The 22,589-nt window shown below is 49.0% G+C and overlaps 1 protein-coding gene across 2 annotated transcripts in view; it reads left to right on the forward strand.

Moving 5' to 3' along the window:
* The window catches only part of SLCO2B1 (solute carrier organic anion transporter family member 2B1), a 55,429-nt gene that overhangs the window by 18,199 nt on the left and 14,641 nt on the right, over positions 1 to 22,589 (forward strand). For both annotated transcript variants that reach the window (XM_003814695.6, XM_034933380.3), the window contains 4 exons: positions 15 to 248; positions 508 to 606; positions 3,220 to 3,410; positions 18,960 to 19,062. In XM_003814695.6, coding sequence (XP_003814743.1) covers positions 15 to 248; positions 508 to 606; positions 3,220 to 3,410; positions 18,960 to 19,062 — 627 coding nt within the window. The remainder of the gene's footprint in view (positions 1 to 14; positions 249 to 507; positions 607 to 3,219; positions 3,411 to 18,959; positions 19,063 to 22,589) is intronic.

The following is a 22,589-nucleotide window of genomic DNA, read 5'->3' on the forward strand; positions in this document are numbered from 1 at the left end:
TTGTCGTCTCTCAGAGGATATGCCACAGGACTTCAAGGCTTCCCTGTGCCTGCCCACAACCTCGGCCCCAGCCTCGGCCCCCTCCAATGGCAACTGCTCAAGCTACACAGAAACCCAGCATCTGAGTGTGGTGGGGATCATGTTCGTGGCACAGACCCTGCTGGGCGTGGGCGGGGTGCCCATTCAGCCCTTTGGCATCTCCTACATCGATGACTTTGCCCACAACAGCAACTCGCCCCTCTACCTCGGTGAGGACTAGTGCCATCCCTTGGCCTCTGAGGGTCAGGCCAGGCTCAACTAGGAGGAAGAGAGAACCAGGGTTGGGGCTGGAGATGGAATCCCTGCCCCCTGCCCCATCTGGCCAGTAAAGGTCCAGGGAAGCCCTGGAGAGTTCCCCATCCCTGACCAGGGGAGACAGAGTGTTCTTGCCCATCAGAGACTGGGCAAGCACTGGTCTGCAGAGGGAAGCCAGGGCCAGAGGATCCTAACTCAGGCTTTGTGTTGTAGGGATCCTGTTTGCAGTGACCATGATGGGGCCAGGCCTGGCCTTTGGGCTGGGCAGCCTCATGCTGCGCCTTTATGTGGACATTAACCAGATGCCAGAAGGTGAGCCTCAGGAGCACATGTTTGCTAGACCCTAACTAACTGACTGCCACTCTCATAGGAGACATTGAGCCAGGGGACCTCGGTTCAAATCCTAGCAGCACCACTGACCTTGGGCAAGTCTCTTAGCCTCTCTGAACCTCAGCTTTCTCATCTGTGAGATAATCTCTGTCCTGTCTGTCTCCTAAAGCTGTGATCAGAGTCCAGTGAGTTGGTGGAGATAAACTGTAAAGTGCCGTCAAATTAGGAACCGTGGTTGCCATCACTACTATTACTGGGAGTCTTCGCCTTGTTCCATACCCCACCTTCAACAGGCCCTCAGCCCCCTGCTCACACATGCTGTGGGGCAGGTGGAAGAGCGTACTTTCTTGCCTGTAGGGAGCCCCTGTTTTTAGGGGGAAACAAGACTTGAGTTAAACAGAGAGGACAGTGCACACTGGAGAGAACTTTTGGAGCAGAACTTGGTGACTCAAAGTATTACCCTGGGCCTCTCTCAGATGGGACATTTACTGTGACCTCTAAGAACCCTTCTAGTTCTGACCAGCTCAGAGTCTAGGAAACTGCCAGGGGCACCATTTGGGAAAGAGTAGTTTCTGGTCCAGGCAGTGGTCAGAGTGGGCCAAGGAGTTGGACTGACGCTTGGTCTGAAGGTGGCCAGGAGGGAGGGGTGTTGGGGGTTCCAGGGTTCTGGAGTCCTTGGAGAGCAGTAGCGTACTCCTGTTAGAGCACGTCACTGTGGCATCCCAGCTCCCAACTCGTCACACCAAGCAGCTCCAGATGTGCCTCCTGCCATTCTCACCTGCAGACTTTCTGCCAGGTCCTGGGAGCCTCAGGTGACGTGTGTGTGGCTGAATGGACATGCAGACGCTGCTTCTCGTTCCCCAGCTTTTGCCCACAAGCGCCTCCAGCCAGAACAGATCTGCGCAGCTCTGAACAGCAGCCACCAGGGACAGCCCCACCCCGCCCACTCTCCTTCTGGAAGGCTGGGTCCAGAGTGTGGGCTCTGGCTGCGACCCCTCCCTCCCCTGAAAGAAAAGTCCTGGGAGTCAGGGGTTCCCTAGATTTCCCGGACACACCTCAGCTCCATGCAAGGGGGTGTGTTTTCTGACTCTGTTGACATTGTCCAGGCAGACGGGGTATCTCCACAGGCAGATGTGACATTTCTGTGGACCGACCTGCCACCTCGAAACTCCCTTCTCCATGGGGGATTTCACGGGGTGGGCAGATCATGCCAGCTGCAGGCACAGACTGATAAGAGAGAAGCGGACGGGTTGGAGAAGTGCATGTGTGAGCTCTCACCAGCCTGACATGGAGGCAGGGGAGATAACAAGTAAGGAGAGAATCAAGTCTAATCAGTGCAAAAGCCAAACCCATCCCCGGCTTTACAGGTGCGTTTGCTAAGTGCCAACTGAGTCTTCTGGTCCCTGCCTGGGAGGAGCTTAGGATCAAGCACCAGGGGAACCAGCTCTGTATGTGGGGTTGGTACATCAAGGAGCATTTGGTTTTTCTTGTTTTTGTTTTGAGACAGGGTCTCACTCTGCCCCTCATGCAGTGGCACAATCCTAGCTTACTGCAGCCTTGGATGCCTGGGCTCAAGCAATCTTCCCACCTCAGGCTCTTGAGTAGCTGAGACTACAGGTGTGCACCATCACACCTGGGTAACTTTTTAATTTATTTGTAGAGACAGGGCCTCACTATGTTGCTCAGGGTGGTCTCGAACTCCTGGCCTCTAATGAGTCTTCCACCTCAGTTTCCCAAAGTACTGGGATTACAGGCTTGAGCCACTGCACCCAGCTCATTTGTATTTTTATGAAGCATTTTTGGATGCTGTGGAAATTGAAGGAAAATGTACACAACTCAGCCTTGTGATTAAGAAGTATGACGGGAGCTTTGTGTGTTCCAGCCAGGAGGTACACCTGGGATAATCTAGTCCCAATTAAACCTAGTTGGGGATCAAAATCATCTGGGGAACTTGTTAAAGGTACAGGTTCCTTGGTCACCTTCCCACCCCACTCTGTGGTCATTCTAAGTGGGTCTTCAGTAAGGCCAGGTATTTTTGACAAACATCCCTGGGGATATTAATCATCATGAAGGTCTGAGAAACACAACAGTAATCCTAAACATTCATTTAAGAATAATAATCACAATAGTAATGAGAAGGAGGAAGAGGAGGAGGAAGAGGAGCAGGTACCTATATGGCACACACTCTTCTAAGTGCTTCACATCTATTTCGTTAATTTTCACAACAGTCCTATGATTTGGAAGCTACTAATATCTATATTTCACAAAGGACAAAAACTGAGGCACAAAGAGGTTGTGTAGGTTGCCCAAGGTTATGAGTTAGTAATGGAATTCAGACCCAGCAGTCCACCTCTAGAGTCCATGGCCTTGACCACTGCACTATACTGCCTTGGTAGTTGAAGAAGCCAAGGCTCGGAAAGGGCCAAGGACTTGCCCAGGGTCACACAGGACACACCTGGCAGAGCAGACTGGAACTCAGGTCTCCTGACTCCCAGCCTGGGCCACCTCATGTCTCAGAGGCCAGTCCCAGGATGGCGGCTTAGAAGTGACAGCCTATCATCCTGACCCTAATGTCACCATGCTCTTCTCTTCCAGGTGGTATCAGCCTGACCATAAAGGACCCCCGATGGGTGGGTGCCTGGTGGCTGGGTTTCCTCATCGCTGCCGGTGCAGTGGCCCTGGCTGCCATCCCCTACTTCTTCTTCCCCAAGGAAATGCCCAAGGAAAAACGTGAGCTTCAGTTTCGGCGAAAGGTCTTAGCAGTCACAGACTCACCTGCCAGGAAGGTAAGCTCCCTCCATGTCACCTGACTGGGTCCAGGCTCCAGCACCACCCACTTGTTCTCTTTTGTAACATTACACTTCGGCTGGGCGTGGTGGCTCACATCTGTAGTTCCAGCACTTTGGGAGGCCGAGGCGGTCGGATCACGAGGTCAGGAGATCGAGACCATCCTGGCTAACATGGTGAAACCCCGTCTCTACTAAAAATACAAAAAGCTAGCCGGGCATGGTGGTGGGCGCCTGTAGTCCCAGCTACTCAGGAGGCTGAGGCAGAAGAATCGCTTGAACCCGGGAGGTGGAGGTTGCAGTGAGCCGAGATTGCACCACTGCACTCCAGCCTGGGCGACAAAGCAAGACTCCGTCTCAAAAAAAAAAAAAAAATTACACTGCATCCCCACTGGGCACTATACTTTCTGCCTGGGCTCCATCACATCTTTCTGACAGCCTTGCACAGTGAATATCACCTGCTGTCTCCACAGCTGAGGAGACCCAGAGCCAGTGTTGGAAAGTGACTTACCCAAGATCACAAAGCCAGCAAGCAAGGCAGCACTGGGATGAGAACCCGCACCTTTCTGAGCCCATGCCCCTCATACTAACCACTACAATATGGCCTCTGTGCTCATCACTTAAAGTTTTCGTAAATTCTGAATGTGCCACAGGAATGTTAAGAATTGGGAGGGTGGGTAGGATCGTCTGGGAAGACTTCCCTGAAGAGAAGGGATTTCAGCTGGACTTTGAAGGATTTGTGGAAGCACAGAAAGGAGAGAGGAACAGAGATTCTAGGCACAGAAGCACCCTGCATGAAGGGTTTGGCTGTAGAAATAAACCTGGCCCTTTCGGGGACAGTGAAGGGAACAAACATGCATGGAGTGCAGGCCCCAGGCTGGATCTGAAGATCAGTCTGTGGCCTCCACCCTTCCAGCGGGCACAGTCTAGGGAGGACACAGACTCACGGAGAAGTCACAACCGGTGTGATGCTCCAGGGGTATCTAGAATCCTCCTCCTCTGCTCTTGGGGCAGGTGGGTCTCTCCTCAGAAGCGGACACAGAGGCCCAGCCCAGTGGAGGGATTTGCCCAGGGTCACAAAACTGGTAGGAGAGGACAGGATCATGTGAGCCACCAGGCAGGATAGCCATTCTGGGCCAGGGACTTCCAAGTTTTTCAGATACCCACAAAAACACGAGGCCTGAAAAACAACAAATTGGCTTCAAATTAAAAAGAAAATGACAAAATAGAAACAATTTTTAAAGTTTATTTATTTATTTTTATTTTTTGAGACAGAGTCTTACCCTATTGCCCAGGCTAGATCTCGGCTCACCACAACCTCCAACTCCCAGGTTCAAGCGATTCTTCCGCCTCAGCCTCCCAAATAGCTGGGATTACAGGTGTGTGCCACCATGCCTGGCTAATTTTGTATTTTTAGTAGAGATGGCGTTTCACCATGTTGGCCAGGCTGGTCTCGAACCCCTAACCTCAGGTGATCTGCCCGCCTCAGCCTCCCAAAGTGCTGGGATTACAGGAGTGAGCCACCGTGCCAGGCCTAAAAGTTTAATTACAAGCCAGTAATGTCAAGTTCATTAATTTTTTTAATACTTATACACATTTCATTACATTCTGAAAATTTGTGCCTTAGATTTCCTCCTTTTCAAGTATGGGAGGTGGCTGTTGAGAAATCATAGACAATCATAAATTAAGTAACTTACTTGTTGCTAAGTAATTCTAATTTCAAAGGGACAATTTATAAAAATCCTGTTGAATGTTTTTGCTGCAAGAGCATTTCTGTGGCAGGTTGATGCATTTGAATATGTTTGGAGAGGGTGGGGGCGGGGAGAGAAATGAGACAGCTCTGATGGTGGTCCAGGCCAGGTGGAAGCCGTGCATTGGCAGTGAGGGGATAGAGGTGCATCTGGGAGCTACCCAGGTTGGGGACTGCACATAGCTGCCCTGCTATGGGATGTCCCCAAGACAGTGATGAGTTGGGCTGATGCTGGGATTGGGTGCAGCTGTCTCAGAGGCAGGGGGAAGCAGCTGCCAGGGAGTGAGCAGTTTCAGGGGAAGAAGACAGTTTGGAACTACAGATGGGCCTTTCTGATTCTGCCTAGTTCAGGCCAAAGTTTCGAGAAGATGAAATTCCTAGAACTTAAAGGTGGAGTGATGTTTATAAAGGAAAGAGAGAGAGCCTATATTGCTGGTTACAGATGATCTCCAAATTGAGTCCTAAATTTGAACAGAGAAGAATGCCAGTTGAGCCACAGGTGGGATAGGTGACAGAAGCAAAGTTTAGGGGTGGGAGACCACGCTGGGCTCTGTCACATGCCAGTCATGTGACCTTGAGCAGCAAGCCACTTCCCCATTCTGTGCTGCTGTGTAAGATGCTGAGGTTAGGTTCCTGGAGCAATATCCTGTGCGCCTCAGATTCTGAGAATGCACGAGTCCTTGAGTCGGAGCTGCTGTGATTCAGAGACTCAGATTTTAAGAGCTGTGTCTCTATGATGCTTTGAAACCCTGGCTCCCCAGCTGTGAACCTGTCTGGCTGTCTGGATTCATTCTGTCAGCACACTGGGGATGGGGAGTGGGGAGGGAAGGGGGTGAGAGGTTCTTTAAAAAGAAACAAGGGCTGAGAACATGATGATCTGCTTCCAGCAGCTCTCAGGCAATAAATATTGATGTGGGAGGAATTGTTCCTCCACCTCCCTGAGGCTGCCTTGGCCGGGTCTGCTTGCAGTAACGCCGGTTGGCCTGGCCCAGGAGGGCCACCAATGAGGAGTTGAATAAACCAGGAGCAAAGGCCCAATGAGGCTGAATTGGCTGCCAGAAAGTCCAGGCCCCCAGACATGGGATGTGTATCTTCTGCCGGGCGAGAGAATGGGCAAGAGGAGAAAGTGAAGGGCAGAGCTAACTCTGAAATCTCACCAGGCGTCCCCTCCCAGGCTCAGGGCTCAGGGGTCCCCTAAATACCCTCTTAGAAGTAAATGCTGTTTTTAAAGGTATCCGGGAGATTGGCAGTATGTAATACAAGAATTATGTGCCCCCGAGAATGTTTCTGGCCTCAGTGTCTCTATCTGTCTAATGGGCAGCAGATCAGACAAGGTCTGTCGGCTCTGACAGGTTCAAGGCCATCTCCTCTAAATGACTCACGTCTCTGGAGAAATATGTGAGCATTTTCACAGGGGAAAAGAGGGGTGCATTCCACAGCCCCTGCCCCAAGGAGGTCTGAGAAGGTGAAGGAAGGCCAGATGCAGAGAGACAGGGGATGACAAATGACAGCTTAGATTTCTCCCATGGCCATGATTATGGGATTCTCTGCCTGGGGGGCAGGGGGCAATAGCAGTCCCCACAGAGAAGAGCAGGACATGGGATTGGGGGAGGCCATGCAGGGAATGGGAGGGGACAGGAGCCCTACTTTCTTGCCTTTGGCTCTGTCGCTGTATCTGTGGCCTCAGAGCTCAGGTGCTACCAAGAGACCCTCATAGGAGTGACCCAGGACAGGCCTCACCTCCCTCTAGGCCTCAGTCTTCCTGTCTACAATCAGCCAGTCCCCAAGGTCCTGCTAGGCCCAAGGACTCCTGGCAGATGGCTCTGCAGGGTCTGTGGGGTAAAGATGGTCTCTTGAGGGCTCCCTGACAGATTCTTCGTCCCCATCTGTCCCTGTGGTAGTGGTGCTGCCATTCAGCCAGCAACTCTCCTGTGCCTGCCATGCCCTCTGGTCTTTCTGACAACCTGCCCTTGGGACTGGGTCAGGGGCTCAGAGGGGCCCAGAGAGCTACTTCCTGGCAGGCAAGCCTGTGCCATGAGGACCCCTGTCCCTCTCCAGGCTCTGAGCACCACCGGACTCTGTGACCATAGAGACTAGGAGTCTGTTTGTCTGTTATTTCTGGAATATGTCTGAGAGGTTGGGATTCTAAAATTATATGGTTTTAAAGTCTGTGTTCCTAATAGGGCTTCTCAAGTACTTACATTATGCTAAAAGTCTGTGCCTCGAATGGTCTATGACTCCCCAAATCCACATTTCTAAATGGCTGCAATTTTGGCTAAGAGTCTGTAAGCCTGTGATGTCCACTGTCTCCCAGTCGTTAACTTCCATGTTCTTCTTTGGGAGAATAGTCAGGGATGGAGGACAGGAGTGTGAGGTGGCAATGGTCCTTAAAACCCAGGACTTAGGGCTGGTCTATAGGGATTTGCCCAGCCAGGAGGCCTCCATTTCCCTGGGACTTTGTGTCTCCGTGGCAGCATCTGTGAGTTCTGAGGTGCGCAGGCCTCCTAGTGCCCAGTGCCTCCGCTTTGCAGGCACAGCGTCTAGACCCTGCTGTATCTCACTGATGGAGGGATTGGCCCATAGAGGGTTAAAGACATGTCCAGAGGTTGGACAGCACCACGGGCCCTTGCACCTGTCTGTACAAAGCCAGGTCCTGGCGCCAGAGGGCTGAGGAAGGGCTCCCCCAGACCACCAGGTCTGCACATAGAGCTTCCTTTAACATCGACGAGGCTTGAGGCCCTGTTGGGGCAATCTGCTTGAGTGGTTTTTCGAATTGAACCCCCAGAACCCCAAGGGTACCACCACAGGGAGGAGGAGGAGGGGCATCACCGAGCAGGGCTAAGGGCCTTCCACCCCTCTACACACACACACACACACACACACACACTTCAGTCCAAGTAGTTCTACTATTTTGTGTTTTTATACCTGTCTAAAGACTAAATCTAAAGAATAAGATTTCAGTTGGGAAAAGGGTTCTGTTCCTAAAAACCAGCTGAGCTAGTCCAATACTGCCATTTGTCAGAGGAGGCTGAGGCTAAAGAAGGGATGAAAGGTAGCTGATCAGGCCCAAGAGGCACCATGCAAGCTTCCTTGGTGTCTAAGGCATCCTGCAGTGGCAGGGACAGGGCTAGACATGGCAGGGGTTAGACACATTCATGCTGAAGGCCTGCTGACTTCAGTAGGGATGGCACCATGCTCGAGGGGCTGAAGAAAAGACCCGGAGTCAGCAAACAAGACATAGGGTTTATTGAGGGAACTTACATACAGGGTGGTCCAGTGGTGGTGGGCTGGACAGAGAATCACTACCATTTGTAAAAACCATGCAAATTATATGGCACCCTCCACCTGGCAACCTTCACTTAACCCAAAACAAAGGGCCTTGATCCTTCATACAGCCTGTGTTTCATGGGATGAGCCAGGGGTTCAGATGTTCTTCATAAATAAGAAATGAATTTCTGGGTTGGCCACTCCCAGATTCCTTAGCTCAGAACTCCAAATGAGGCTGGGTGTGGTGGCTCACACCTGTAATCTCAGCACTTTAGGAGGCTGAGGTGGGCACATCACTTGAGGTCAGGAGTTCGAGACTGGCCTGACCAAATGGTGAAACCCGTCTCTACTAAAAATATAAAAATTAGCTGGATGTGGTGGCGTGCACCTGTAGCCCCAGCTATTTGGGAGGCTGAGGCAGGAGAATCACTAGAACCTGGGAGGCAGAGGTTGCAGTGAGCCGAGATTACATCACTGCACTCCAGCCTAGACGACAGAGCAAGATTCCATCTCAAAAAAAAAAAAAAAAAAAAAAAAAACTCCAAATGCAAGTTCTGTTTAGACCAATCATTCTCAGGGTATGCTTAAGAAGCTAGTACTGTCAGGTGCGTCTACCATGCAATATGGTGGCCGCACCATACCAGCTAGGCTCTGCTACTTACTAATTCTGAAATCTGTAAAATGGGTATAACCATAACATCTGCATCTCGGGGTCTTTATAAGAATGAAGTGAGGCAAAGTGGTGAGGTGGGCAGTTCAGTGCCAAAGCGCAGGCGCAGTAAACAGGAGTGCCTGTTCTTGGCATCTTTCTCCGAGCAGGCCAGCTCTTAAGGGGAAAACTAAGAGAAAAAGTGCCTTTTTTCTAAACTTGTATGCTTTTCCTTTTTACATGTTTTTTAACTTTTTTATTTTTTAAATTTGGTTTTTCAACTGACAAGTAAAAATTATATGTATTTATGGTGGAACATGATGTTTTGATCTATGTGTGCATTGGGGAGTGGATAAATCAAGCTGTTCAGCACATGCCTTACCTCACTTACTTATCTTTTTGTGTGTGTGGTGAGAACACTTAAAACCTACTTTCTTAGCAATTTGCAAGTGTGCAATATATTGTTATTAACTGGACTCATCATGATGTACAATAGATTGCCTGAACTTATTTCTCCTGTCTAACTGAAATTTTGTATCCTTTGACTAACAACTTGCTCTGGTAACTTCCCTTCTGCTTTTTGCTTCTATGAGTTTGGCTTTTTTATATTCCACACCAAGGTGAGAACATGCAGTATTTGTTTTTCTGTGCCTGGCTTATTTCACTTAACATGATGTCCTTAGGTTCACCCAGGTTTTCACAATGACAGGATTTCCTTCTTTTTTAAAGCCAAATAGTATTCCATTGTGTATACATACTACATTTTCTTTATCCATTCATCCATTGATGGACTCTTTGGTTGAATCCATATCTTGGCTACTGTGAATGGTGCTGCAATAAGCCTGAGAGTGCAGATCTCTCTCCTTTCTTTCATTTAAATACATTCTTTTATTTGAAAATTTGTGTTTTTTCATTTTCCTTTTAAAAATGTTTTCATTTTTAATTCTTATGGGTGCATAGGTGTGTACGTTTATTGGATACATGAGATTTTTTTTTTTTTTTTTTTTTTTGAGACAGAGTCTCTCTCTCTCTGTTGCCCAGGCTGGAGTACAGTGGTGCGATCTTGGCTCACTGCAACCTCCGCCTCCAGGGTTCAAGCAATTCTCCTGCCTCAGCCTTCTGAGTAGCTGGGATTACAGGTGCCCGCCACCATACCCAGCTAATTTTTGTATTTTTAGTAGAGACAGGGTTTTACCATGTTGGCCAGGCTGGTCCCCAACTCCTGACCTCAAGTGATCCACCCCCCTCAGCCTCCCAAAGTGCTGGGATTATAGGCGTGAGCCACTGTGCTCAGCCTACATGAGATATTTTGAATTGGCATACAATGTGTAATAATTATATCAGGGTAAATGGGGTATCCAACACCTCAAGAAACAAGAAAGAATTTATCATTTCTTATTTCTTTAATTTATTTTTCAATGTATAACCAATCAATAGAATGTATCATTTCTTTGTGTTTCAAATCTTCCAATTATACTCTCTTAGTTGTTGGTTTTGTTTTGTTTTGTTTTTTTGAAACAGAGTCTCACTCTGTCACCCAGGCTGGAGTGCAGTGGCACAATCTTGGCTCACTGCAACCTCCACCTCCCGAGTTAAAGCAATTCTCCTGCGTCATCCTCCCAAGTGGCTGGGATTACAGGCTCCAGGCTCCATGTTGGCCAGGCTGGTCTTGAACTCCTGGCCTCAAGTGATCTGCCTGCCTTGGCCTCCCAAAGTGTTGGGGTTACAGGCGTGAGCCACCACACCTGGCCCTGGTCCCTCTCTTAGTTATTTTTATTTATTATTTATTTATTTTGAAATGGAGTCTCTCTCTGTCACCCAGGCTGGAGTGCAGTAGCGCAATCTTGGCTCACTGCAACCTCTGTCTCTCGGGCTCAAGTAATTTGCCTGTCTCAGCCTCCCAAGTAGCTGGAATACAGGCATGCACCACAATGCCTGGCAAATATTTGTAGTTTTAGTAGAGACGGGGTTTCGTCATGTTGGCCAGGCTGGCCTCGAACTCCTGACCTTAGATGATCCACCTGCCTCTGCCTCCCAAAGTGTCTTAGCTATTTTTAAGTGTATAATAAATCCAGCTCTGTCTCTCTTTAATATACTGATTTCATTTCCTTTGGATATATACCCAGTAGTGGATTGTTAGATCGAAGTTTCTATTTTTAACTTCTGGGGGAAACTCCATACTGTTTTCCATGATGGCTGTGCTAAATTACACCCCTACCAACAGGGTGCAAGTGTGCCCTTTTCTCCACAGCCTCCCCAGCACTTGTTATCTATCATATTTTTTATAATAGCCATTCTACTGTATTTTAATATATTATATGGTATCTATACACATTCAGGTGTGAGATGATATCCCACTGTGTTTGCATATGCTTTTCTATATCCTACTTGCACTATAGTCTATAAAAGGTTTGAGACAGCTCACACCACACAAAGGTACAGTACTACAACAGTAGGAATTAGGCTAACATTTATTACTTACTCTGTACCATGCAATGTTCTAAGACCTTTGTATGGATGATCTCATTTAGTCCCCATAACCCACCTGTGAAGTAGATATAGTTATTACCCCCATCTTATACCAGAGAGACTTGGGTAACAGAGATTAAGTAACCTGGTCACATAGCTAGTAAATGGTGAAACCAATCAATTAAGGCTAAGGAGCAGGAAAAATATAAATAAGAGCGAAAGGTTTTCAGAATGAGAAAGAAAAACATAAATGCATGGACCCATAAAGATTAATTCAGTTGATACCATTGAGCCATTTATTTGGTTCTGAGGTTTCTGGTAGCCAAAGCGAAAAGAAGCATGGCCAGTGGCATGAATCTCATTAAAAGAAAGCCAGGGCGGTTGCCGTGGCTCACACCTGTAATCCCAGCACTTTGGGAGGCTGAGGCAGGTGGATTACCTAAGGTTAGAAGCTCGAGACCTGCCTGGCCAACATGGAGAAACCCTGTCTCTACTAAAAATACGAAAAATTAGCCAGGCATGGTGGTGGGTGCCTATAATCCCAGCTACTTGGGAGGCTGAGGCAGGAGAATCACTTGAACCCGGGAGGTGGAGGTTGCAGTGAGCCGAGATTGCATCATTGCACCACTCCAGCCTGAGTGACAGAGCAAGACTCTGCCTCAAAAAAAAAAAAAGAAAAAAGAAAGCTGGAAGTGTGTTTCATTCTTCATGGAAACTCAGCTCTTGCTGAAAAACACTCTCTTTCATGGGGTGGGAGGAAGTTAAGCAGATCTCTCATCCCTGTGGCTGCTTCCCTTCATGATATGTGAAGGAACCCGAGGCTGGCAGAGGGTTCCATATCACCCCAGAGTCCACATTGGCTCTGTGGGTCAGGGACCCTAGCCCCTGGACAAAGCCTTCTTTTAATAGGAACTTAGTTCTCACCAAGGATAGCGCCTGGATCCCTGGGGGCCCAGCAGACAGGAGGGCCTTCCATGGGCTGAGCCACACACAGCACATGGTGTCCGGCAGGCTTGCAGCAATCAGCAAAGAGCCCCCAGAGGGGAAGTTCCAGCAGCCCTCTCCATCCAGGGCTGCTGACCCAGGCAAACACAGCCCAGATGGGTCACACTGCAATCCCTGCACTGAGCAGAGGTACGTTTCCTGTTTCTGGAGCCCGTTATTACTCAGCTGTCCTCAAAGCAGATGAGGGGGCAAGCGGCAGAAATCTGTGGAGAACACAGGGTCAGGAGCTAAGGACAGATAGGGCTCCCAATAGCCACAGAATATAGCCCAAATCTCAGCCTGGCCTTCCAAACCACCCGAGTCTGGCTGTGGCCCATCTTTTGGCCCCAGCCCCTACCCCAGCCAAGCACTGCTGTAATCAGGTTGGTGTCCCCACTGCGTCCTGCACAAGACCTCCCCCACCGTGCCTCTGCTTCAAATCTGCTCTCCCTTTCTATCTACCCAAACCCCAAAGCTCACTTCTCCCTGGATGCCACCCCTGACCACCCAGCCCCTGAAGGTCTGTCACTCCCCTCCTGTTCCAAACCCCATGCTCTTTCACAGCAGGAGACAGGACTGACACAGGGAGACTAGAGAACCTGGGCTTGGTTTGAGAGCCTGCTCTGCCAATAACTGCCTGGGTGACACTCCCCCTTTTGGGGCCTCAGTTTCCTCTTCTGTAAAATAGGTGCAATAATAATCCCTGCACCAGACAGACCATTGTGGGAATTAAATGACATGATGGATATGAAAGTGCAGTGTAGCTGGGCGCAGTGGCTCACGCCTGTAATCTCAGCACTTTGGGATGCCAAGGCGGCCAGATCACCTGAGGTCAGGAGTTCGAGACCAGCCTGCCCAACATGGTGAAACCCCGTCTCCACTAAAAATACAAAATTAGCCAGGTGTGGTGGCGTGTGCTTGTAGTCTCAGCTACTCAGGAGGCTGAGACAGGAGAATTGCTTGAACCTGGGAGGCAGAGGTTGCAGTGAGCTGAGATTGCACCACTGCACTCCAATCTGGGGGACACAGCAAGGCTCTGTTAAAAAAAAAAAAAAAAGTGCAATGTAGACCAAATAGGAATGTACACGTGGGAGCAGACGACATTGTGGTTGTTTCTACTCTTTATGAGAACAAGGAACCCAAGCAAGGAACTCAGAAGATTCTGCTTACCCTGCCCCTTCCTGATAAAAAATGTTGGGAAGTGATCAGTCTGTCCCCAGCCTGTTCTCCTGCTTCCTGGGGCAGCACTCACTCCAGCATTCTCTCTCAGCTGTCCAGGACCCTCCCACCCCTGTGGCATCCCTCCCAGATCACTCTCCCAGAGCTCAGACGGGACTCAGAAAGGAGCAAGGATTCACTGATTCTCTTTAAGGCAGCATGTCCAAAAGAAATGTTATATGAACCACATATGTAATTCTAATTTTTTTTGTCCACATGCAAAAGTAAAAGAAATTAATTTTAATAATACATTTTATTTAAACCACTATATCTAAAATATTCTTATTTTAACATATAATAGTAAAAAATTAATGATGAAACATTTTCCTTTTTTCATACTAAGTCTTCAAAATGCGATGTGTATTTTATGCCTACAGCACATCTCAATTTGGACTGGCCATATTTCAATTGCTTAGAGCCATGCGTGACAGGTGGCTCCTGTATGAGACAGTGCAGCTCTAAGGTATAAATGAATAATCCACGCAGGCTGCCTTACCCAAAAAAATAAGACATGGTAGGATTTCAGTTTCCTTCAAATCACACCACAAAGATGCCTCCTAATTCTCCAGTCCTGCATCAGGGCTGTCTGACTCAGGGGGCTAGTGGATAAAGTATGAGTTTTTTTTTTGAGTCAAGGTGTTGCTCTGTCACCTAGGCTAGAGTGCAGAGGTGCCATCATAGCTTACTGTAGCCTTGGACTCCTGGGCTCAAGTGATGCTTCCACCTGAGCCTCTTTAGTAGCTGGGACCACAGGTGCATGTCACCATGCCCAGCTAATTTTAAAATTTTTGTCGAAATGGGGTCTTACTATGTTGCCCAGGCCAGTCTCAAACTCCTGGCCTCAAGCAATCCTGCTGCCTTGGCCTCCCAAAATGCTGGAATTACAGGTGAGAGCTCAGTCAAGGCATGAGTTTTCTACTCAGGCAAGCTTGAGCTCGGATCTGAGTCCTGCCACTCTCTAGTTATGTGATGCTGAACAAGTTGCCTACATTCAGAATTTGTTTGCTCATGTGTGAAGGAGTGTAGGACTTGCTGGCAGGTCCCAGTGAAGATGGAGCAGGCTTATGTGTGCGTAGCTACCAGCCCATATACCAGTGGCCTGGCATGTCCTGGAAAGGTAGTTCCGCTAGCGCTGGTGTGCTCTGAGGACCCTTTGCCTGTCTTGGAACCATCAGCAGTTCAAGAACTCCCTGGCGGCATGATGGCATCTCCTCTTGCTTTCATTTTTTCCCCCAAAAGCCTGGCATTGGCTACACCCACTTCTGGTTAGAACCATCTCTTGCGCTCCTCTTGCAATTGATATTTACTAGATAACCACTATTTCGCCCCAGGCTCTTGCTAGGCACAAGAGTTTGAACAGAAAACAAGATAAACATGAATCCTGCTCTTGCAGAGCTCAGGGTCCAGCAGGGGAGAAAGATGTCAAATAAGGTTTGCCTCAGACCTAAAGCATGTATAAAATAGACATTCTTTATTTTACTTGAAAATCAACTTAATTTCTACTCTGAATGCCTATCCTGCCAGATCATCAAGAAATTCAAACTCAGCCTTTCTCAGAGCTCTCTGACCAAGGTGAAGCAAAGGTCCTGTGTCTTACACAGTGCTCAAGCACCAGGGAGGCCCCCCCAGCAGACATCAGCATCAGCCCACTGTGGTCACTATGGTGATGCCCACTTGCCATCCTGGCCCATATGGTTCCCTTACCATGCTTGGAGCAGAGTCTTGGTGAGGCTGGGAACCTAGGAGCCCAGCCTCCCTAGGTCAGCCTGCATCCTGCCACTTGGAGGTGAATTGCTTCCGTGGGCCCTATCTCAGAGGGTACGTGGCTCCTCGCTGCTCATGGAACCCACAGACTGCTCTGTCTCTGCCCCATCCTCTTTTCCAGGCTTTATTTTAGGGAAGATGGTATTCTTTTCCTCTCATCCTCAGAGCCTCCCCCCTCTACTCACACCCACCACAACACCCAGCAGAATCTTCTCAAGGGACTCAAGCTCTGGAGACAAAAGACAGGAAGGGAAATCTTGCAATCCATTACTGCTTTCTGCCATGCCACAAACATCCCCTGAGGACAGGAAACCTAGAGCCTGCTCCCTGCTGGAATGAAAGAAGAAAGAAGAAAGGGAAAAGAAGCCCAAGGGAACACACACATGAATTAATATTTGAATGAATTGTCCTGCTGGGACAGGCCAGCCTTGAGCCAGCCAGCATCAGGAAGCCAGGTTGGGGAGGCATGGAACAAGGGACCCCCCAAGGTGGTGGCTGACATGAAGGTTCTGAAATGTGGGGAAATCCAGCATTTGCCTCATGATGATCTCAGAAAAAACGAGATGGGAGAAGAAAGAGAAAGTGTCAGACCCAACCAGAGTGTGAGTCCTGTAGGAACCTCACAGGCAACATGGGAAGAGGAGGCAGAACCAGGAAGCCCAAATGAGTGCTCTCCAGCCCAGCAGGTCCTTCCCTATGGCCCATGGCATCCTGGCCCTGGACGTGGGGAAGCCTTGCCTGCGCACTCCTAGTTACAGGGAGCTCGCTTCCTCCCAGGGTAGCCTCTTCCAAACTGCTGTCCACATTGGGTATAAGTCTTTTTTTTTTTTTTTTTTTTTTTTTTTTTGTGAAACAGGGTCTCACTCTATCGCCCAGGCTGGAGTGCAGTGGCATGATCTCAGCTCACTGCAACTGTTACCAGAAAGGGGTCTGAATCCAGACCCCAAGAGAGGGTTCTCGGCTCTCACACAAGAAAGAATTCGGGGCAAGTCCATAGAGTAAAGTGAGAGCAAATTTATTAAGAAAGTAAAGGAATAAAGAATGGCTACTCCATAGGCAGAGCAGGGTGTTCCCGAAAGTAAGAGGAGGAACGCGTCCACCCTAGCTACAATACATGTTTATATATAGGATGAAAAAAGATCATGGGGAGATGTGCTCTGCTACAAGGGTTTGTGATCAACGATTTTCTTAATCACTATATTTTGCAAGAATCGATATTATTATATTTAAAGCAAAATTAGAAATGCTTCTGTTCTCCAGACATCGGGCTATCAGGACACTCCTAAGTCTGGGTCTCTTTAGTAAACATGATCAATCTGTTCCCTTAACCATAAACATCTAGAGGCTAAGAATGCCTGACTTTCTGGGAATGCAGCCCAGCAAGTCCCAGCCTCATTTTCCTACCCCTCAGTCAAGATGGAGTTGTTCTGATTCTAATGCCTCTGACAAAATCTCCATCTCCCTGGCTCAGATGATCCTCCCTCCTCAGCCTCTTGAGTAGCTGGGACTACTGGTGTGTGCCACCACACCTGGCTGATTTTTTTTTTTGAGATGGAGTCTCGCTCTGTTGCCCAGGCTGGAGTGCAGTGGTACGATCTCAGCTCACTACAACCTCCGCCTCCCAGGTTCAAGCGATCTTCCTGCCTCAGCCCCCCTAGTAGCTGGGATTACAGGCATGCGCCACCATGCCTGGCTAATTTTTGTATTTTTAGTAGAGACAGGGTTTAGTCATGTAGGCCAGGCTGGTCTTGAACTCCTGACCTCAGGTGATCCACTGGCCTCACCCTCCCAAAGTGCTGAGATTACAGGTGTGAGCCGCCACGCCCGACTGATTTTTTTTTTATTTTTATTTTTAGTAGAGACAAGGTTTCGCCATGTTGCCCAGGCTGGTCTTGAACTCCTGGGCTCAAGCGATCCTCCCACCTCAGGCTCCCAAAGTGCTGGGACTACAGCCGCGAACCATCACACCCGGCCTAGGCATAAGTCTTCTTCCAGCGAATTTTTTGCTTTTAATTCTGACTTCAGCCTACATAGCAAAATAACTAAATTACACTCCACTTGCTCACTTGTATTCAAATGACCCTGTGCCCATAGCAACTTCTCCAAGATTTAGTTTCCTCATCTAAAAAGTGTGCACGTAATAGTACCTGCCTCACACAGTTTTGTGTTAGAGAAATGTAGGTAGAGTACTCTGGGCCCTTGGCCTTGGTTGCACCCTTCCTTCAGGGTGTACCAGTGAAGTGCTCAGGCTCTGGAGCCAAGCCGTCTGGATTCAAATCCTAGCGGGACCACTTATTATCTGTGTGAAATAAGTTGAAATAAGTTATTTTCTCTCTGTGTCTCAGTTTTATCACCTGACAAAAAGGGATTATTATGGTATCTACTTCATTATTTAAAAATGATTTTTGACTGTTATTTCCTTCTCCAAGTTGTTGGTAGGGACGTATATACTTCAGGAGGTTGTGGGGTTTCAGTAAGTTATGCATTAGTCATTAGAACAGTGCCCAGCATACAGTAAGTGCTTAGTAGGCATTAACCGTTATTTGTCATTATTTCCTTTCTTATTTCTGACAATCAGAAGATGGTGATTGTGCCCCCTCCCCCCACACACATGATATTCTCTTCCCCTCTTTTTCAAGAGTTGCACATGGGCCGTTCCCACCCAGGTGGAGGGACATACTCCAGGGTGTCCATGGGAATCTTCACAGCTTGGACCCAAAGCTGAGCCCATCCTCTGGGTGTGGCCTGATTCATCCAAGAGGAGCAGTGACAGTGGTGAAGATTGACTGGATTGGTGTGTTGGTGTTTTGGGTAACATTGGTGGTGATGATGGCAGTGGTGATGGAGATGAGGCTGGTGATACTGATCTTGGTGAAGACAGTGGTAGTGATGATGATGTTAGAGACAGTGATAATGATATTGATGATTCTGATCATCATCATGGTGGTAGTGATTCTGAAGGTTCAGGTGACAGTGATGATGATTGTGCTGGTGGTGGTGATCATGACAGAGACAACAATAACAATCATCACATCGTGATGGTAATGTCGTGACTAAATTTGTCATTTAGTCACAACGATATGGGTGATGTGAATGAGGGTGATATTTAAGCTGAAAGGAATAGAAATGATGAGATGATTATGGTGGTGATTTTCCTAAAAATGTTGGTGATTATTATGATGTTAATAGTGGTCATGACAACTAACCCATGTGGATACTGGTGATGACAAAGTTTAACCACAAGAATTTTATTCATTCTTTCAAAACCACTTGTTGGGTACCTATAGGGCCAAGAACAAATGGAACACTGCAGGCCTCAATTGCTCCTGAAGAGATGACAGGGCTCTCACCCTCTCCTCTCCAAGACCTCTCCTGCCCAGCCCACAGCCAACTCTGAGTGGGGTTGCTGGCATCCAGCGGACTGTCCTTGGTTTTGTGTCTCCTTCAGGGCAAGGACTCTCCCTCTAAGCAGAGCCCTGGGGAGTCCACGAAGAAGCAGGATGGCCTAGTCCAGATTGCACCAAACCTGACTGTGATCCAGTTCATTAAAGGTAAGTCAGCTCAGACCAGGTTATGGGGAGCCAGGGCCAGAGGGGTCTTCGAGATTGTCAGGATCCAGTCCTTCCTGCCTTTCTTGATTCATCTTCTCTACCTGCAGACCCCTCGTGAGCACCATCTACTCCTTGTGAGTCTTTGCACATGCAATCCTCTCTGCCTGGACCATCATTTTTTATTGCTTTCAAAGCCTTCCCTATGGGCCAGGCATTGCGGCTCATGCCTGTAATCCCAGCACTTTGGGAGGCCGAGGTGGACGGATCACTTGAGGTCAGAAGCTTGAGACCAGACTGGCCAACATGGTTAAACCCTGTCTCTACTAAAAATACAAAAATTAGCTGGGCATGATGGTGGGCACCTGTAGTCTCAGCTGCTTGGGAGGCTGAGGCAGAAGAATCACTTGAACCTGGGAGGCAGAGGTTGCAGTGAGCCAAGATCACACCACTGCACTCCAGCAGACAGAGACTTCATTTCAAAAACAACAACAAAAAACCTTCCCTATCCCTCTAGGTCCAGCTAAAAACCCACTACTTTCCCCACATGTCCAGCTCTTCCAGCCAGCAAAGCCACTTCCTTCCCTCTTTGGTTCTCAGAACCCTCAGGGCTTCTAGATCAGTTCAGATCTGAGCCTGTGTTCCTGAAGGTCAGGCCTGTGCTGGCTCATCTATGACCCTTCCTCTCCTCCCACCCACTGCTGAGCCTGCAAATGGGAGGCCATCAGGAAATTGTCAAATTCCCAGACAGTGGCATGGGCGAAGAGAGCTCTGGGCTAATATCCAGAACCTGGGCTTTTGTCCCTGATCCCTGCTCCTTTCTGGGCCTCCGTTTCCCCATCTATATAGCCAGGAGTAGACAATGATCTAACGTCCTTGAGGCTATGATCCTGAGACTACGAACTCAGTCTATCAGTAACCAGAGTATACATTATGACCAGGCCATTCTTTCTCAAGATTATGACCCCAGGAGCATTGATTGAGTGCCTGCCGTGTGCCCAGCTCTTACAGAGCACTGGATGGTAGGTCAGAAGACTTGGATTTGAGCCCTGCCCCTAACAGTGACCAGTGTACAATCTTAAAGAAGTTAGTTTCCTTTTCTAAATTGAGTTTCCTCATCTGGAAGATTGGGTCAATAATCCTTGCTCTGCCTGTCTCAAGGGCTATTACAAGAATCAAATGAGATGAAACATGGAAAGCCTCTTTATGCTATTAAAAAAACTGTACTTATATATAAGGTACAATTATTTCAATTATTACTCTTGTTCCACCATTATTCTGACCATGCCCTAGGACAGTAAATTGAGCTGCCTGTGGTTTAGGAGGGCATGTCCACAGAAGTTGCCTCATAGACCTTACTGAGGATTTCTGCAACAGGAAGGAATTAGGCCTATTCTTGGGAAGAGCTTCCTAAGATTTGATGTTGGGGCAGGACATGGTGGCTCACACCTGTAATCCCAGCACTTTGGGGGACCAAGGCAGGAGGACCTCTTGAGCCCAGGAGTTTGAGACCAACCAGGTCAACATAAGGAGACCCTGCCTCTAAAAAAAGAAAAATAAAAAATAAATAAAGAATTAGCCGGGCTTGGTGGTGCATGCCTGTGGTCCAAGCTACTGGGGAGGCTGAGGTGGGAGGATTGCTTGAACCTGGGAGTTTGAGGCTGCAATGAGCTGTGATCTGGCCGCTGCGCTCCAGCCTGGGTGACTGAGAGAAACCCTGTCTGAAAAAAAAAAAAAAAAAAAGACTTGATGTTGGGATATCGGTAATCTAGCCCCCAGTTTTTTCAGCATTCCCAGGGAAAGAGAGGGCTTGGACTCCATGCATGGTGCTGGGCCTAGACGCAGCAGCCGGGACTCCCTAGCCTCAGGCCACCCCCAGATGCTATTAGGTCCCCGGCACTCTGCGCTGCTGAATTGCTTATTAATCACCGTTTGGGCTTCTGCCCGGAGGGAAGCTTCTGAAATTGGAACCTAGAGCAAGTGTTCTAGGCCAGATTGTCTCTGGTGGTTTCAGCTTCTACATGAGCCTGGAGGGAATCAGGGCAGGGGTGCCCTCAGGCCCTGTGGCTGGTGAGCCAGCCTGGCTTCTGCTGAGCTCCAGGGGCCAGTCTAACTCTAGGGCCTGGCCTTGACCACCTGGTGTCACAGGGAAGGCCGAGGGAGGAGGAACCATGGTCCTTCAGCTGGAGGTGCCCTATACTCTTGGGGAAAGATAATCCCTGAGCTAGGAAAGGCCCCTGTCAGATGGGGGAGACAGTCTCTGAGCTGGGGGAAGCCCCTGTCTAATGTGAGAGATACAATCTCTCTGATGGAGGTTACGTAGTCCCTGAATGGAGCGAGACCCTGCCTTGTCTGATGGAAGAGACCTGACCTCTGTGATGGAGAAGGCCCCTGTCTGATAAGGGAGACGTAGTCCTTGAACTAGAGGAGGTTCCTGGGGGAGACATTGCCTTTGAGTTAAGGGAAGCCCCTACCTAATTGGAAGAAGTATAGTCCCTAGACTGAGGGAGAACCTGTTCTATTTGACAGAGGATACCTGGCCTCTAGCTGGGTGAGGCTCCTGGCTGATGAGGAAGACAGAGTCACTGACTTGAGGGAGGCCCTGGCTTGTCTGATGGGGGAGACACTGTGCTGTGCTAAGGGAAGCCCTGTCTCATGGCAAAGATCTGCCTCAGAGCTGGAGATGGGCCCTGGAATTCCCCTGCAGGTAGACCTATCTTAGTGAAAGGCATAGCCTCTGCCCTCCAGGAATTTTCCATCTATTCCGGTGCCATGCTGTGGATGCTGAGGAGAGATGGGGGATGGCTACAAAGCACACTGCAGTGATCAGTGCAGGAGAATGAACTGAAAGCAATCCATGAGATGGAGCCCTCTGGAGTCAGGCAGCCAGAGAGGCACAGGATGGGGGAGGGAGGATAGAAGGGAGGATGGACCTTGTACTAGGAGCCAGGAGACCCTAGGAAACTCCTGGCCTTAAACTGGCCTCTGGATGAACTTGGGCGAGCCCCTGTCCCTCTCTAGACTCTACCATGCAGTAGGGGCACCTGTAAAACCTGGACCATGCCAGATTGAAATTCATGGCTCAATATAAGGCCTCAGATGCCCTGGCCAGAGCAGCTTATGGCAAGAAGGCTGAGCAGCTACCTGGGGTCAGAGCGAGCCTCATACCTCTTCACTCTAATGCTAGTTAAATGCATGGTGTGCAGCAAGGAACCAGGGACAGGAGGCAGGCCTGGCACAGAAAAGAGGGGGAATTCCGCAGCCCCCACCCACTGTCCTGAACTGTTTGTTTTTATTTTCTGGCTCCCAAGGAAACAGATCCTAGCCTGGCCCAGGGGGCTAGGGAACCAGCTGGCTTGGCCCTGCTCTGAGGACAGACAGAAATCTTCCCATGACAGAGGCCCTGGTCCTGCTGCTGCAGGAACAGAAGGAGCCCCCACCTGGCCCAGAGAATCCCCATGGCCCTACCAGCCCGGCCTGGCAAGTGGTTTGCTCCTCTCCCTCCATACCTTATATTTGACTTCAGTCTT

This window comes from Pan paniscus, chromosome 9 (assembly GCF_029289425.2).
Source record: "Pan paniscus chromosome 9, NHGRI_mPanPan1-v2.0_pri, whole genome shotgun sequence".
Taxonomy (NCBI): domain Eukaryota; kingdom Metazoa; phylum Chordata; class Mammalia; order Primates; family Hominidae; genus Pan; species Pan paniscus.